Source organism: Lactuca saligna, chromosome 2 (genome assembly GCF_052625555.1).
Source record: "Lactuca saligna cultivar CGN05327 chromosome 2, ASM5262555v1, whole genome shotgun sequence".
NCBI classification, from domain to species: Eukaryota; Viridiplantae; Streptophyta; class Magnoliopsida; order Asterales; family Asteraceae; genus Lactuca; species Lactuca saligna.
Window position 1 is genome coordinate 164,267,860 of NC_136418.1, and position 12,652 is coordinate 164,280,511.

The following is a 12,652-nucleotide window of genomic DNA, read 5'->3' on the forward strand; positions in this document are numbered from 1 at the left end:
CATCTTCTATCAGACTGCTCAATTTGAGGGATTTTTCACGTTTGTGCGACCTTCAGAGTTTTTTGTTGGTTGTGTTGTATGTATTGCTATAAATTCCTTCTATGATAGCCTTAGTTTTTGGGTGCAAAGGTATTTCCTTTGATTGTAAGGCATTTCTCATGTATGTGGTTCTAGGATGTTAGGGACTCAGGTGGAGGATTGTGATGAAGACCTCCTTGTCTGTTCTTATTTGATTGGGGGTTTGGGGGTTCGATTCACAATCCAAATGCTTAATATGGATACTTAAGTTTCATAATTATGGTTATGTCTTATGATAGTTTATCCTGCCATGGTAAGTGGTTGATGGATCGGGGTGAACCCAATAGTCATCAATGGTTGTAGGATCGGGGTGAGCCTGATAGTTATTAGTGGTTGTCGAATAACGTTGAACCTGAGAGTCATTAGAGGCTGAAGGATTGAGGTAAGCTCAAGAATTTTCTGTTGCAACACATGATTGGCCAGTTACTAGTTATGTATTAATTACATTATTTTTTATATTTAAATCAAATTGGTTAATCATTAATTTTGAATAAACAAACTAAAAGAAAAAACAATGTAACAATAAAGCCTTCAATAGTAGTTTATATTTAATTTGATTAATTTTTTAGTTCGTCGTAAAATTTTATAAAAAAAAATATTTTTTATGATATGGAAAAAATATTGTATATAGTAGGTTTTTTCGTATTAAACCATGATTTTTCCTTAAAATCGACCTTTAGCTTTTTCCTTTTTATTGATATTTTAGCGGATTTACCTTTAATCTTCCCGTTTTGAACAATTTTTATAAATATTCTGAAAATATTCTCACATTTGACACATTTTATGTAAGCAAATTCCAATTTTCATGTTTTCTCCGTTACAAACATTTCAGTCTTAAAAGTAATTTGCTCCATACTAATGTATCATATTCCTTAAAGGCATTTTATGTTTTCTATTCGAACCATTTTTTAAATCTGCAAAATCGGTTCGGTCCAAATGCTCACTCCTACATCAAAGAACCGGAAATCGAACCTAGATTTGGACCTGATAAGCCTCAACAGGTCCGGTCTAATGTCCACCAATTTTTGCAAAACCGGATCAGTTAAGGAACGAGTATGGTCTGATCCAAATGCTCACCCATAATATATACAACTTGTAAATGTTGAATAGGATTCATAATATATTTGTATAGAGGTTTAGATTAGTTATGATATTAAGTTAGAATTATGTTATTTCTAGGATTCTAGCTTTCACTGTGTTGAATCATAAATCTTTTTGCTAATGATCTGGTGGTGGTGATTTGAAGGAAAGTTAAAACAACAATGATATTTGTGATTGGAAATCAAAATTTGACTTTTATAGTAAAATAACTAGGCCACAATAATCTCCATGTCATGTAGTTAGACCACTTCAACAAGTTACGTGCTAAGAAGGTTAAAATAGGTTGATTTGATTGATTTGATTACGTTAGTCAGTATTGTGTCTTTTTTTAAGCAAAATAATTAATTTGAGATTTTTTCATAAATTTTGACAAAATAATAAAATTTTATAAGAGTCTTCCTTAAAAATTATCAAAAACACCAATAAAATGAAAAATAATATATTTATAATCATATTAATTTTGAGTTCCTTTACCAACAATACTTCCTTTCTGTTGGGCCAATTTTTTTACTCATTTGTTGTACCTTTCTGGTGGTATACGTGTTATTCACTGCTTCCACCTCCCCATTCTTCCAATTAGACACATACATTAAATGATCGCTCATCACCGCCTCTCCATTTATTGATTTTCTCTCGAACCTGCTTTCTCATTTCAATTCCACCCCTCCCTCACCCTTTCACCATTCTCTCTAATTTTTTACCCATCTCCAGCGACACTGCCTGCCATAGCCTCCACCATCGACATTCATGTCCACCGTCCCTTGAATGGGCACCATCGCCTTATTTAGCAATTAGAATCAATGGTGTCGTACTAAATCGGTGCTATAGATTACGTCTTCTTTTTGCTTCTTCTTTATCACTGCCACCTCCTGTATTAGCAATTGGGGTTCTTTTGGTTCAATTGGATTGATTTCTATTTACATGAGGAGTAACATGATATTTCTAATTTTTTCGACCTGGAAGGTAAACAATTTTCCTACTATATATTCCTAAAGTTATTCGTTTGCTTTCGTTTCATTCAAAATTGTTTGTTCTCCCTTTAAATGATTTACAATAGACTACGCTTATTTGATCTAATTTATTTACTTATAGTGTGATAACTTAGAATTGAGATGTGGTTTAGGTAATGTTTGTGTATATGTGTCTAATTATCATCAAATTTTCATGTGTTTCTTTTGATTGAATGTTCAAATAATTAACTTATATTATAAAAAAAACTTTGCTAATTATGGTTTTTTTATTTAGGTATTGAAAAGATAGTCATTGAAGTATGGAGATTACCATGTAATTTGCCCTAATTTTATGGCCTGTAAAACAATTCTTACTTAAATAAAGGGTTAAAGGAAACAGATATGAGGTTACGAGCCTTCATTCTCAAATGCTTGGTCTATCACACCACCTCCAATCAACCTGGAAATAAAGGAGGATATAATTCATACACTTAATGACATTGCTAAAAGAGCAGGATAAAGATGATACTTCACTAGAACAAATTGTCCTTGAATGGTTTCTAACATTATCCACAGACTCGTTCAACTTTACCTTCAACTTAGGTGAGCCTAATCATATATGAATTTTTGTGTTTATGAGTCTTTTATGGTTCAAATTTTCACTTGATTTGGTTTCTTATATAGGAATTCATGATTTTTTTTTCACATTTTTCAATACATTATCAACTGTGGTTGGTGTTAGTTTTTGTTCTTATATAAATATATTTTACTATTGAATTATTTTTTAAACTTGGTGTTGAATAGTTTTTTTTTTTTTATTTTTTTCTTTTTTCTTTTTTATTTTTGCAGGTTGGTTTCTTTTTTTTGTTAGTGTTCTTATACAAATATATTTTACTATTGAATTATTTTTTAAACTTGGTGTTCCGATCCGATCCTACCTTCCTTTGATTTTTTTTATTTTTTATTTTATTATTTTTTTTTTTTTGCAAATTATTTTTTTACCACTTTATGTCTTTTACCCTTTACCAATCTACAATTTATCATTTTTTATTGTGACTTATGACTAATATTTCGAAGTTTTTATAATTTTTGAACGAAAAATTAAAATGTTTGAAATATTTTTCATAATTAAATTGACTAATGTCATAAAAACCCTCAAGTTTTCAGGGTTTTATCGGTTTTGCCCAAAGTTGAATTTTATTCCTGTTTTACCTTAACATTTTCCAAAAAATGTTTGGTTTTACCCTTTTACCGGTGATAACAGTTTACTATTATATTAACTTCGCAAAAAAAAAACATTAAATTTACAGTTTCTTTTTTTTATGTTTTTACCATATATATATATATATATATATATATATATATATATATATATATATATATATATATATATATATATAATACGTATTCAAGCAGAAAAATCATATGAATATGTAAACTATGAAAACAATATACTTAGGGGGGAGGGGGGGGGGGGGTTACTAGTTGGAATTATGAGCTAAATTTTTTTAAAAAAAAGTTCAATAGAAACAGTTTGTCAATGTGAGGAGTTTTGGTAAAAAAAAAAGGATATGACTTAGTGACCTGATACGGACAAACTGAAAACCTTATTACCATCCTAAGTCATTAACCCTAAGTATTTAGAAAACATGCTTACTAATCAATGTGACTGATTTGTTTGACTGAAAATAGTTGCTTCCATTTAAATTTATCTCACAACCTTCCAGAACTTCTAAGTTCAAAAACTCATATGATTGATGATCTTCATTACATAAATATGCAACATTTTATCAATAACTTCTTTTTTATCATTTAAATGTTTACATGAACACATCCATATATACAAAAACAATCTCACTTTGATACCTCCCATCAATGTCTACATTTGATAACGAATGAAAATGTAAAACCAACAGGAACTTGCAGAGGATGTCTATTATCAATTATTTTATAAAAAGCAAAACCACAACATGAACTAAGAAACTGAAGTTGCAAAATGAATAAAAAAAAATCAGCACATAAACAAATACATACATACTATATACAACACATAAACGGAAGTTTATAAAGCATGAAACTTAATGACAGGAAAAGTAAAAAACTTAAAGGAGACTTTATAGAAAGAAAGATCACCCTTACTTGCCACAAATGGTTGAAGACATCAACAAGAAGATCAATCTGACCATAGAATCCACATGTTGTCTGATCATGACTTCAGTAGATGAACTACTGAAACGTGAGAATTGCAATTGAACTCTATTAACATTTGAAAAGGTTATTAGGGTTCCAGAGAAGATGACGAAGGGTTAAAAAAAAATTTGGACCATTTCTTGATTTGTGTGTGTCATCCTTGCGCAGGGGTCATGCTAATCTTCTTTGTATCGTTCCAATTTTATCGGATGTCCCCAAAGGGATGACTATAGATGAAGAGCTTCGTCATATAGAGGAGTAGCAGGTTATATGGGACGACGTGAGTTCTAAACGAAGTAGTTTACTGTTGATGGTCATATATTCTCAATGTCTTTAAAATTAGGGTTAATGACTTAGGAGGGTAATAAGGTTTACAGTTTGTCCGTATTAGGTCACTAAGGTTTTTTTGTGCGTATTAGACCAATATGGTTGTTATTACTGTTTAGAAATAATCCATTTTACCCGTTAAAACTGGTAAAAGGACTATTTCTAAACGGTAATAACAACCATATTGATCTAATACGCAAAAAAAAAAAAAAAAAAAACCTTAGTGACCTAATACGGAAAAACTGAAAACTTTATTACCCTCCTAAGTCATTATCCCAAAAAAAAAAGTTAAAGGTTTATTAAAAAATTAATGGGTTTCCAAATATATATATATATATATATATATATATATATATATATATATATATATATATATATATATATATATATATATATATATATATATATATATATATAAAATAAAACTGAACAATTAAAATTATCGAATCGAAAAAATCAATATACATCTTCTATGATATTAATCATTTATTTTATTTTATATCTAAAAATTAGGGTAATATCATAAATGGTTCTATATTTAAATTTTTTCTTGATTAAACCCGAACTTATTTTTTTTAAAAATCTTCTAGTTTTTCTATTTGACTTTTTAATGGGAATTTTGATATAATTGAATCGTAAATTAATCAATAAAGTTAATAAGAATGATGAAGATGGACGTGTTTGAGATTGTTTTTTAAACATTTTTTTTTTTTTTTTAGTTTTTTAGAAAAATAAAAAATTTATGTCATTAGTTTAACCGATAAGCATCCGGTTTATTTTATAAAACTCCGATTCCTGCATTTCTATATTTCAATATTACGTCGTAAATCTAACCTTATATATATATATATATATATATATATATATATATATATATATATATATTATTCCGATAACCTAAGAACTAAAGGTGGAGCGTTGGATTAAAATCAAATCATTAAGAGCATAATCGTTATCATACCAATCTCACTTAATTTTTTGTATTATTGAAAATATTAATAAAAAACTCTCAAACTAACATTATAAAACAAAATTTTGAATTTTTTATAAAAAAAATAATTTTCATTTTTTTAAATTGCAGATTTTTAATTTTTTTTTTGGAAAGCATAAATTTTTAAAGAACTTTATTTTTTTTTAACTGCAACTTTTTCAAAAAAAAAATTGAAAAAAAAAACTATATTTAAAAAAAACTACAAATTTTTTTAATAAAACAATAATTTAAAAAAAAAAACTATAAATTTTTCAAAAAACTGCATTTTTTTCTAAAATACTGCAATTTTTTAAAAAGAAGTGCAACTTTTTCAAAAAAAAAAAACTACAACTTTTTTTTTTTAAAAAATGCAAGTCTTTTAGTAAAGTTGCATTTTTTAAAAAAATATATATTTTTTTTAAAATCAGTAAATTTTAATAAAAAATAGAATATTTAAAAAAAACTCTAATGTTTTTAACAAAAAAAAAAATCAACATTTTAGGTGCATATATTCATATTTTTTTTCAAATGAATATATCTATATTTCTTATACTATAATATTCGTAAGGAAATCATAAAAAAAATCTCATTTTTATTAATCAATCTATAAATATAATAGTACAAGTATTTTATTCGATACAAAATCAAATATAAAAAATAAAAAATGCCTCGAAGATTCATAATGTTATCATTTCGTCATATCAAGATTTTTATATTTTCTTCAATTTATCACTTTTCACCTTTTCAATATTTTCTACAAATTCTTCAAAATCTACAAGAAAATTTAAAAAAAAAAATTGATTAATGCAGGAACACTCACAAAAATGCACATGCATATATCATATAAGATTTACATTTGATTCATATGTGAATTACATGTGATTTACATGTAATTCATATATGATTCATTTGTGAATCACATTTAATTCATATGTGAATCACTTGTGATTCATATGTAAATCATATGGGATTCACTTGTGATTTACATGTGAATTACATGTGATTTATATCTGAATCACTTGTGATTTGTATGTGATTCATGTGTGATTTATATGTGAATCACTCGTGATTCAAATGTGAATCACTTGTGATTCACATGTGAATCATTTGTGATTTACATGTTACTTACATGTGAATCACATGTAATTCATATGTGATTCACTTATGATTTATATGTGAATCACATGTGATCCATATGTGAACTACATGTGATTTTTTTCTATAACTATATGAGATTTGCTGAATTCCAAAACACAAATTCAAAAATTAAATACTAAAGAAGCAGATGGTGATTATTAGTGCACTATATAATTAGTTTATGTCCAAAAAATAATATAAGTATTAGAATGTTTGTAAATATTCTTTATATCCAAATTATTAGTTGAAAAACTAAGAAAATATAAAAATACCCAAAATATTCAAGAACTTCAGCAACCTGATCAGCTAAGTCATCAACAGATAACAATGGATCATTATATGACATTACTGCAGCTCCCAACTACAATAGCTCTTAAAGATGTATAAAATAAGATAGGAATACAAATTGTTTTACTATTGAATTGTTTATATATTTAAAAAAGAATAATAAAAAATAAAAATGAAGTTTTGATTGTTGACCTCATGGCCGGGAGGGCTAATATGGTAAATGCAGAAATTAGGAATCAGTAAAGAAAATGCTTTGGGGCACAAGAAAATACCTTGGAAACATGACATATATGTGCAAACATGCAAACAAATAAGCAAGATTTCATTTATTTTCAACAAATTTTGTTGATTAACGAATGAAAAACAAAATCACTTACAATTTAAAGCTAAATCAGGATATGTAATAAGAACTGGCTTCTCTTGATCTCAATATATGGCAACATAAACAAATCCATTGGAAGTTTTTACAAGGTGTTCTTGGAAATGAAATTATTAATTTGTGTAACAATGAGAACATGAATTTAAGATATAGATTCAATTCAAATTAGTACACAATGAATAACATGAATCCCCTTTCAAAGAAAACGATGAATTCATGGAATCACAGATTACCTCAAATGGTTTAGGACAACATAGTAGTTGAGTTTCTTCATTGGTGTCAATACCTCAATATGCTGCAACCTTCCATTTCAAATATTTACAGGATATCTTTTTTTACTAAGTTTCAATGATTTAGGATCCTTTTCTTTTAACTCAATCAATCCAGATAGCTTTTATGACTTTCTTTTTTACTTAATCTTAATTTGGACACAATGTATTAATAAGTTAAGTAAAAGAAAAATGATTAATGTATCAAGACACTAACATTTAACATATTTGATGAATATCATGAAGTTTTATCTAGTCATACAACACTATAAAAAAACAATAACTCAAATTTCAGCCACTTTAGATAGAATGGTATAGTTAGTACCCGTGTGATGATTTTATTGGCAACGAGTTCATCAACATTTCCGATGTTGACTTGGACAGAAACCTAAATTGGAATTAGTTTATAATTTATGAAGTCAAAGTGAATTTAACATGTGATATATCTCATTGAGGCATTTCATCGAACATATTGAGTGCAAATAAATATCCATATTTTTCAATAACACATGTGTCTATTTTTATACCTACAATCAACACAAGGATTTAACTCTTTATAAAAACATATTCACTAAACAAGTTTAACTAAACAATTAGGCAAAAAAAATTCATAAACTTCAAACAAAGGTCATGAGTCAACAATAGAAACAAATGATACCTAAATTTTGATCGACAAGGGATCATCTTTTTCGTTCAGGTCTTCAATCCATAGTGGAGGCCGAGATGAAGTCGGCGATTACAGTGTACTCTGGAGTTTTTTATATGAAGAACGTGAGATCGAGGAGTTCAGTAACAATAAAACTTTGATCGTTGGGGGATTTCAGATTTCATATAGGTTGATGATCAATGATGATAGTTTGATCGATTGGGATATGGAAATCGAAGATAAATCATGTTCGTCGTTTATCTTCACCGTATTCATGTGAGTAGAAGCAATTTCAAAATCAAAAGCATGAAATTTGATGAAGGATTAGAGACAATTCGACGGAGATGAGTCATCAGAGGATGGATCGTATGTTTGAACGAGATAGGAAAACGGAAATGAGAGAGTTAAAAATTTATTTTATTAGATATTATATTTAAGAAACTCCCAAACACCCTAGAACGCTCGACTCCAACGATGATGGAAAATTTGGATATGAATTTTCAAATCAAACGTGTACTGCGATCTTCAAAACAGTTTTATAAAACTCCGATTCCTGCATTTCTATCTTCTTATCAACGCAAGTAATGAACGATCCAATATTCAAAACCCTAACGCCATCGCAGTTCATCACATTCACAGTCCCAAATCCCGTTAACCACCCCTGCAACCTCAACACTCCAAGGCTTCGCGTCGCCGTACTCGATTCTCCGGTAACTGTTGCTGCCGATGACCTCCCAAAAGTCGCCGCCATGATTGTACCGGACCAACGGGAAACAGACTGGAACTTCTGTACTGAATCTGGTCATCTTCAGCTTCTGTTCAACATCCCTGGCCTCTCCCGTCTCATCCTAATCGGTAATGATCTCCCGCCTAATCCAGAACCCCCCGTTTACATTCGCCCTCCGGTTATTGATACTGTTGATAGAGAGAAACTAGAAGACGAAATACACCCGCTTGTAATGGCTTTGCATCCCAAAGTGTGTTTTCAGCAAGGTTTGCCAAATCTCCTATTCTTGACATATGAAGATGATGTGTTGTATCGTGTGATTATAGCTAGATTTGTCGGCCCCTTCGTTGGTGAGTTTGTTGTTGAAGATGTTGAAATGGAAAGTAATAATGATAGCGATAAAAAACTCCGGAGGAGATTGAGGTTTAAAAGAATGCCTAATTTGATTCAATCGCAGGTCCCTCTTATCCCCATTCTTGATGATGGCCAGAGTAATACAAAGTTAGACTTGGAAAGTTTGAGGAAAATGAAGAACGCAACGTTTGATGTCGACACAACGGTTTTGGTTCACCCATACTTGACTCCTATGGTTTCTGGTCTTTTCTTGATTGCTTCACATCTCAATGACCGAATTGAACAAGGGTTTACTCCAAGAGCTTTGTGTTTAGGGGTTGGTGGTGGTGCTTTGTTAAGTTTCTTGAACACTCAAATGCAGTTTGAAGTTGTTGGAGTGGAGGCCGATGAAGCTGTTCTGAGTGCTGCAAAACAGTATTTTGGGTTAAACAATGGGAAATCTATTCAACTAATTGTTGGAGATGCAATAGAAGTGATTCAGAGCTTTGTGACAAAAGGTGACACACATGATTCACAGGTTAGTTTTCAGGGTTTAGATGATAAATTTGATGTAGTTATGGCTGATTTGGATTCAAGTGAGGCTCGAAATGGAATTAGTGCTCCACCACCAGAATTTGTTAAAAAATCTGTTTTTCAAGCTGTGAGATTACTTCTTCATGATCATGGTGTCCTTATCATCAATGTGGTTCCTCAGAATGAGGTAATCTATATGAATTTGGTTCAACAACTTAAGGATGCTTTTCACAAGGTTTATGGAATAGATGTTGGGAATCAAGATAATTTTGTTCTTGTAGCCACTTTATCACCATCTTCTTCCAATGACCATGATAACACTTTCTTGAAAAGGTTGAGATCTGTGATTCAGGGAGCTTATATGGACTCCATAGTGGAATTGTGAAACATGATATTGGCATCTCAAAGAGCCTCTTCTTGTACATCTCAACAGTATTAAACCATGTTGTTCATTGGTCCTTAACAATGTTGAATTTAGAGTTGAAAACATATGTAGTTGAAGCCTTGAAGGTTGCATTTTCTGAAAGTAGCTTTGTACTTCACAATATAAATGATAGAAAAGCTGACAACATAAAGGTAAATAGCATAGTAGTCAAAATCATTAGATTCACAATGCAATCCATATCATGTAACATATTTGAATTCTTGATCAACTGTAACATATAATGTAACATATCGGTCTTTCATTATTCCAACTTTGGAAAAATTCAATACCATAATGAGCCATTTATAGTTTTCAGAAAGACAATACGACTAAAACATGTTTTTGGATTATTTGTTTTGCTTTAATTAGAAAGTCTTTTTCGGTGAGACATGTAAAGTAGGTTGATAATGTATTGGTACTTTGGACTTAATAATAGATCCTAGACATAGCAATGGGGGAGATCTACACCAAAAATCATTATGGTTTCCATAGACACCGACTTCTTCATTTTCACACAATAATCGTTGACTCCATCATATTCACCCCTTGAATTATCATTATTATTCTCAATAATTCATACAAAATTCAAACTTCTCCACATAATGGACACGGTTTCAAACCATCTCATTTCCATTTTTGATGAACATACTTAAATTGACTAGTTTGAGAAATCGTTGTACTAGGATTTGATTGTTACCGATTGTTGATCCCCTTCCACTATATCTATTTCCACATGATGACACACACCACCATTGATATCACACAATGTATTAATGTAACCACTTGTGGCAACACATAACGAACAATATTCGATAAGTTGTTTACCATGTTACCGTTGTTTATGTGGACAATAATACCGATCATAGGATTTTTGAATATTAAAGGCTTGATTATTCATATTTAACAAATATTCACAACTACCGTCAACCTTCTCACGTCCTTCCACTACATATGGGTTGTTTGATGAGGGTTCTAAACGGGCCCATAGCTAGGACTATGTTCGACAAAAGTTTATAACATGTTTGATTTGCATTGAGGATTCTAACTCGGTCCTAATTTCTGATCGAGTCCAACTTTTTTCTCCTAATCCGGTACGACAAATAACCTCTGGAATGAGTTTTACTCTTCGTTTTCGGACTCGGTCCTCGGTCCAAGTGTTTTGTATCAATTTTTGCTTCTGACTCGGTCAAAGCCTCTAACCTAATCGATTTCTAACCCAGTTTGTTCTAACCCTGTCAACAAGGGCAGAACTTCAACATTTTATTTAGAAGGACCAAAAATATTATATGTATACAAATCGGTGAGCAGTGAAATTTTATATTTTTGGGTCTAATATGTATAAAATTAATGTATATGGGCTACTTCGCCCCTACCAGTCAACCTCTATTAACCTTTGTGAATCCAGACACTCTATTCTCTAGTGTATCACATGACATATACAGTTCAAAAAAGACATTTGACCAAGTTTTGAGAGCCTTTTCCATTAAGTATTTGAATGAATCAACACTAATTACCTTGATTTAGTTCATGAAAAATGTAAAGGGTCGTTCAGTTGTGGACATGACTGCTTTCCTTTGTTTTTGTAGAAGGCAAAATTGAATCCTTTATTGAAGGTCGTATGTGTGCGCATGCATGCATGCCAACACGTGATATTTTGCATGCGTTATCAGTTATTTTCATGGCTTCCATGAATCATTTGTAACAAATAAAATAAAAAAGTTAGATCAAAAATTATATCATGAAACCAAAACAATATAATGAATAGGCTCACACCTTATGTTGGTCAAAGATGACACTTATTCCATTATTGGTGCCAATTAGGGGTATTAAAAAACATCTGAACTTGAAAATCCGAAATGAAATTATCCGATAAATATGATATCTAGATATCCGAAATTTAGATATCCGATTTTTCGGATTCAGATTCAGATAGTAATTCTATAGAAGTTTACATATCCGATATCCGAGAATATGTTTTTTTTTAATATATTTTATTTATTTTTTGAAAATGAAAATGAATAGAGCCACTCTATGTTAATCAAAATTCATTTTATTGTAGTAATTTTATAAAGTTTTTTGATATTTGAATATACCAAATCTAAAAAATATATTCTGTGATTTCCTTTATTTGTTATTTGTAAATAAAAAACGCTAGATTAAAACTAATTAAGTTGTTTGAACTTTGAATGCTAATATAGTAACATTAATTGTATCAAAATAAAATATACATTTAGCTTTATCACCTTAAGTAAGCGGATTTCACCTTTTTTTTTTTTTTTTTAAATATATTTTATTTATT

General features: G+C 29.9%; 1 protein-coding gene and 1 non-coding gene across 2 annotated transcripts; one reads left to right on the forward strand and one right to left on the reverse strand.

Annotated features, from left to right (window-relative positions):
• The first annotated feature begins 1,834 nt into the window (after positions 1-1,834).
• On the forward strand, positions 1,835-10,395 carry LOC145032549 (uncharacterized). Its single transcript, XM_078981397.1, has 3 exons — positions 1,835-2,142; positions 2,425-2,732; positions 8,387-10,395. The coding sequence occupies exon 3, from the start codon at positions 8,920-8,922 to the stop codon at positions 10,312-10,314; it is 1,395 nt and encodes a 464-aa protein (XP_078837523.1). The 5' UTR covers positions 1,835-2,142; positions 2,425-2,732; positions 8,387-8,919; the 3' UTR covers positions 10,315-10,395.
• On the reverse strand, positions 4,442-4,544 carry LOC145033090 (U6 spliceosomal RNA). Its single transcript, XR_013677332.1, has one exon. It is a non-coding gene; the product is annotated as a U6 spliceosomal RNA (small nuclear RNA).
• Positions 10,396-12,652: the final 2,257 nt, after the last annotated feature.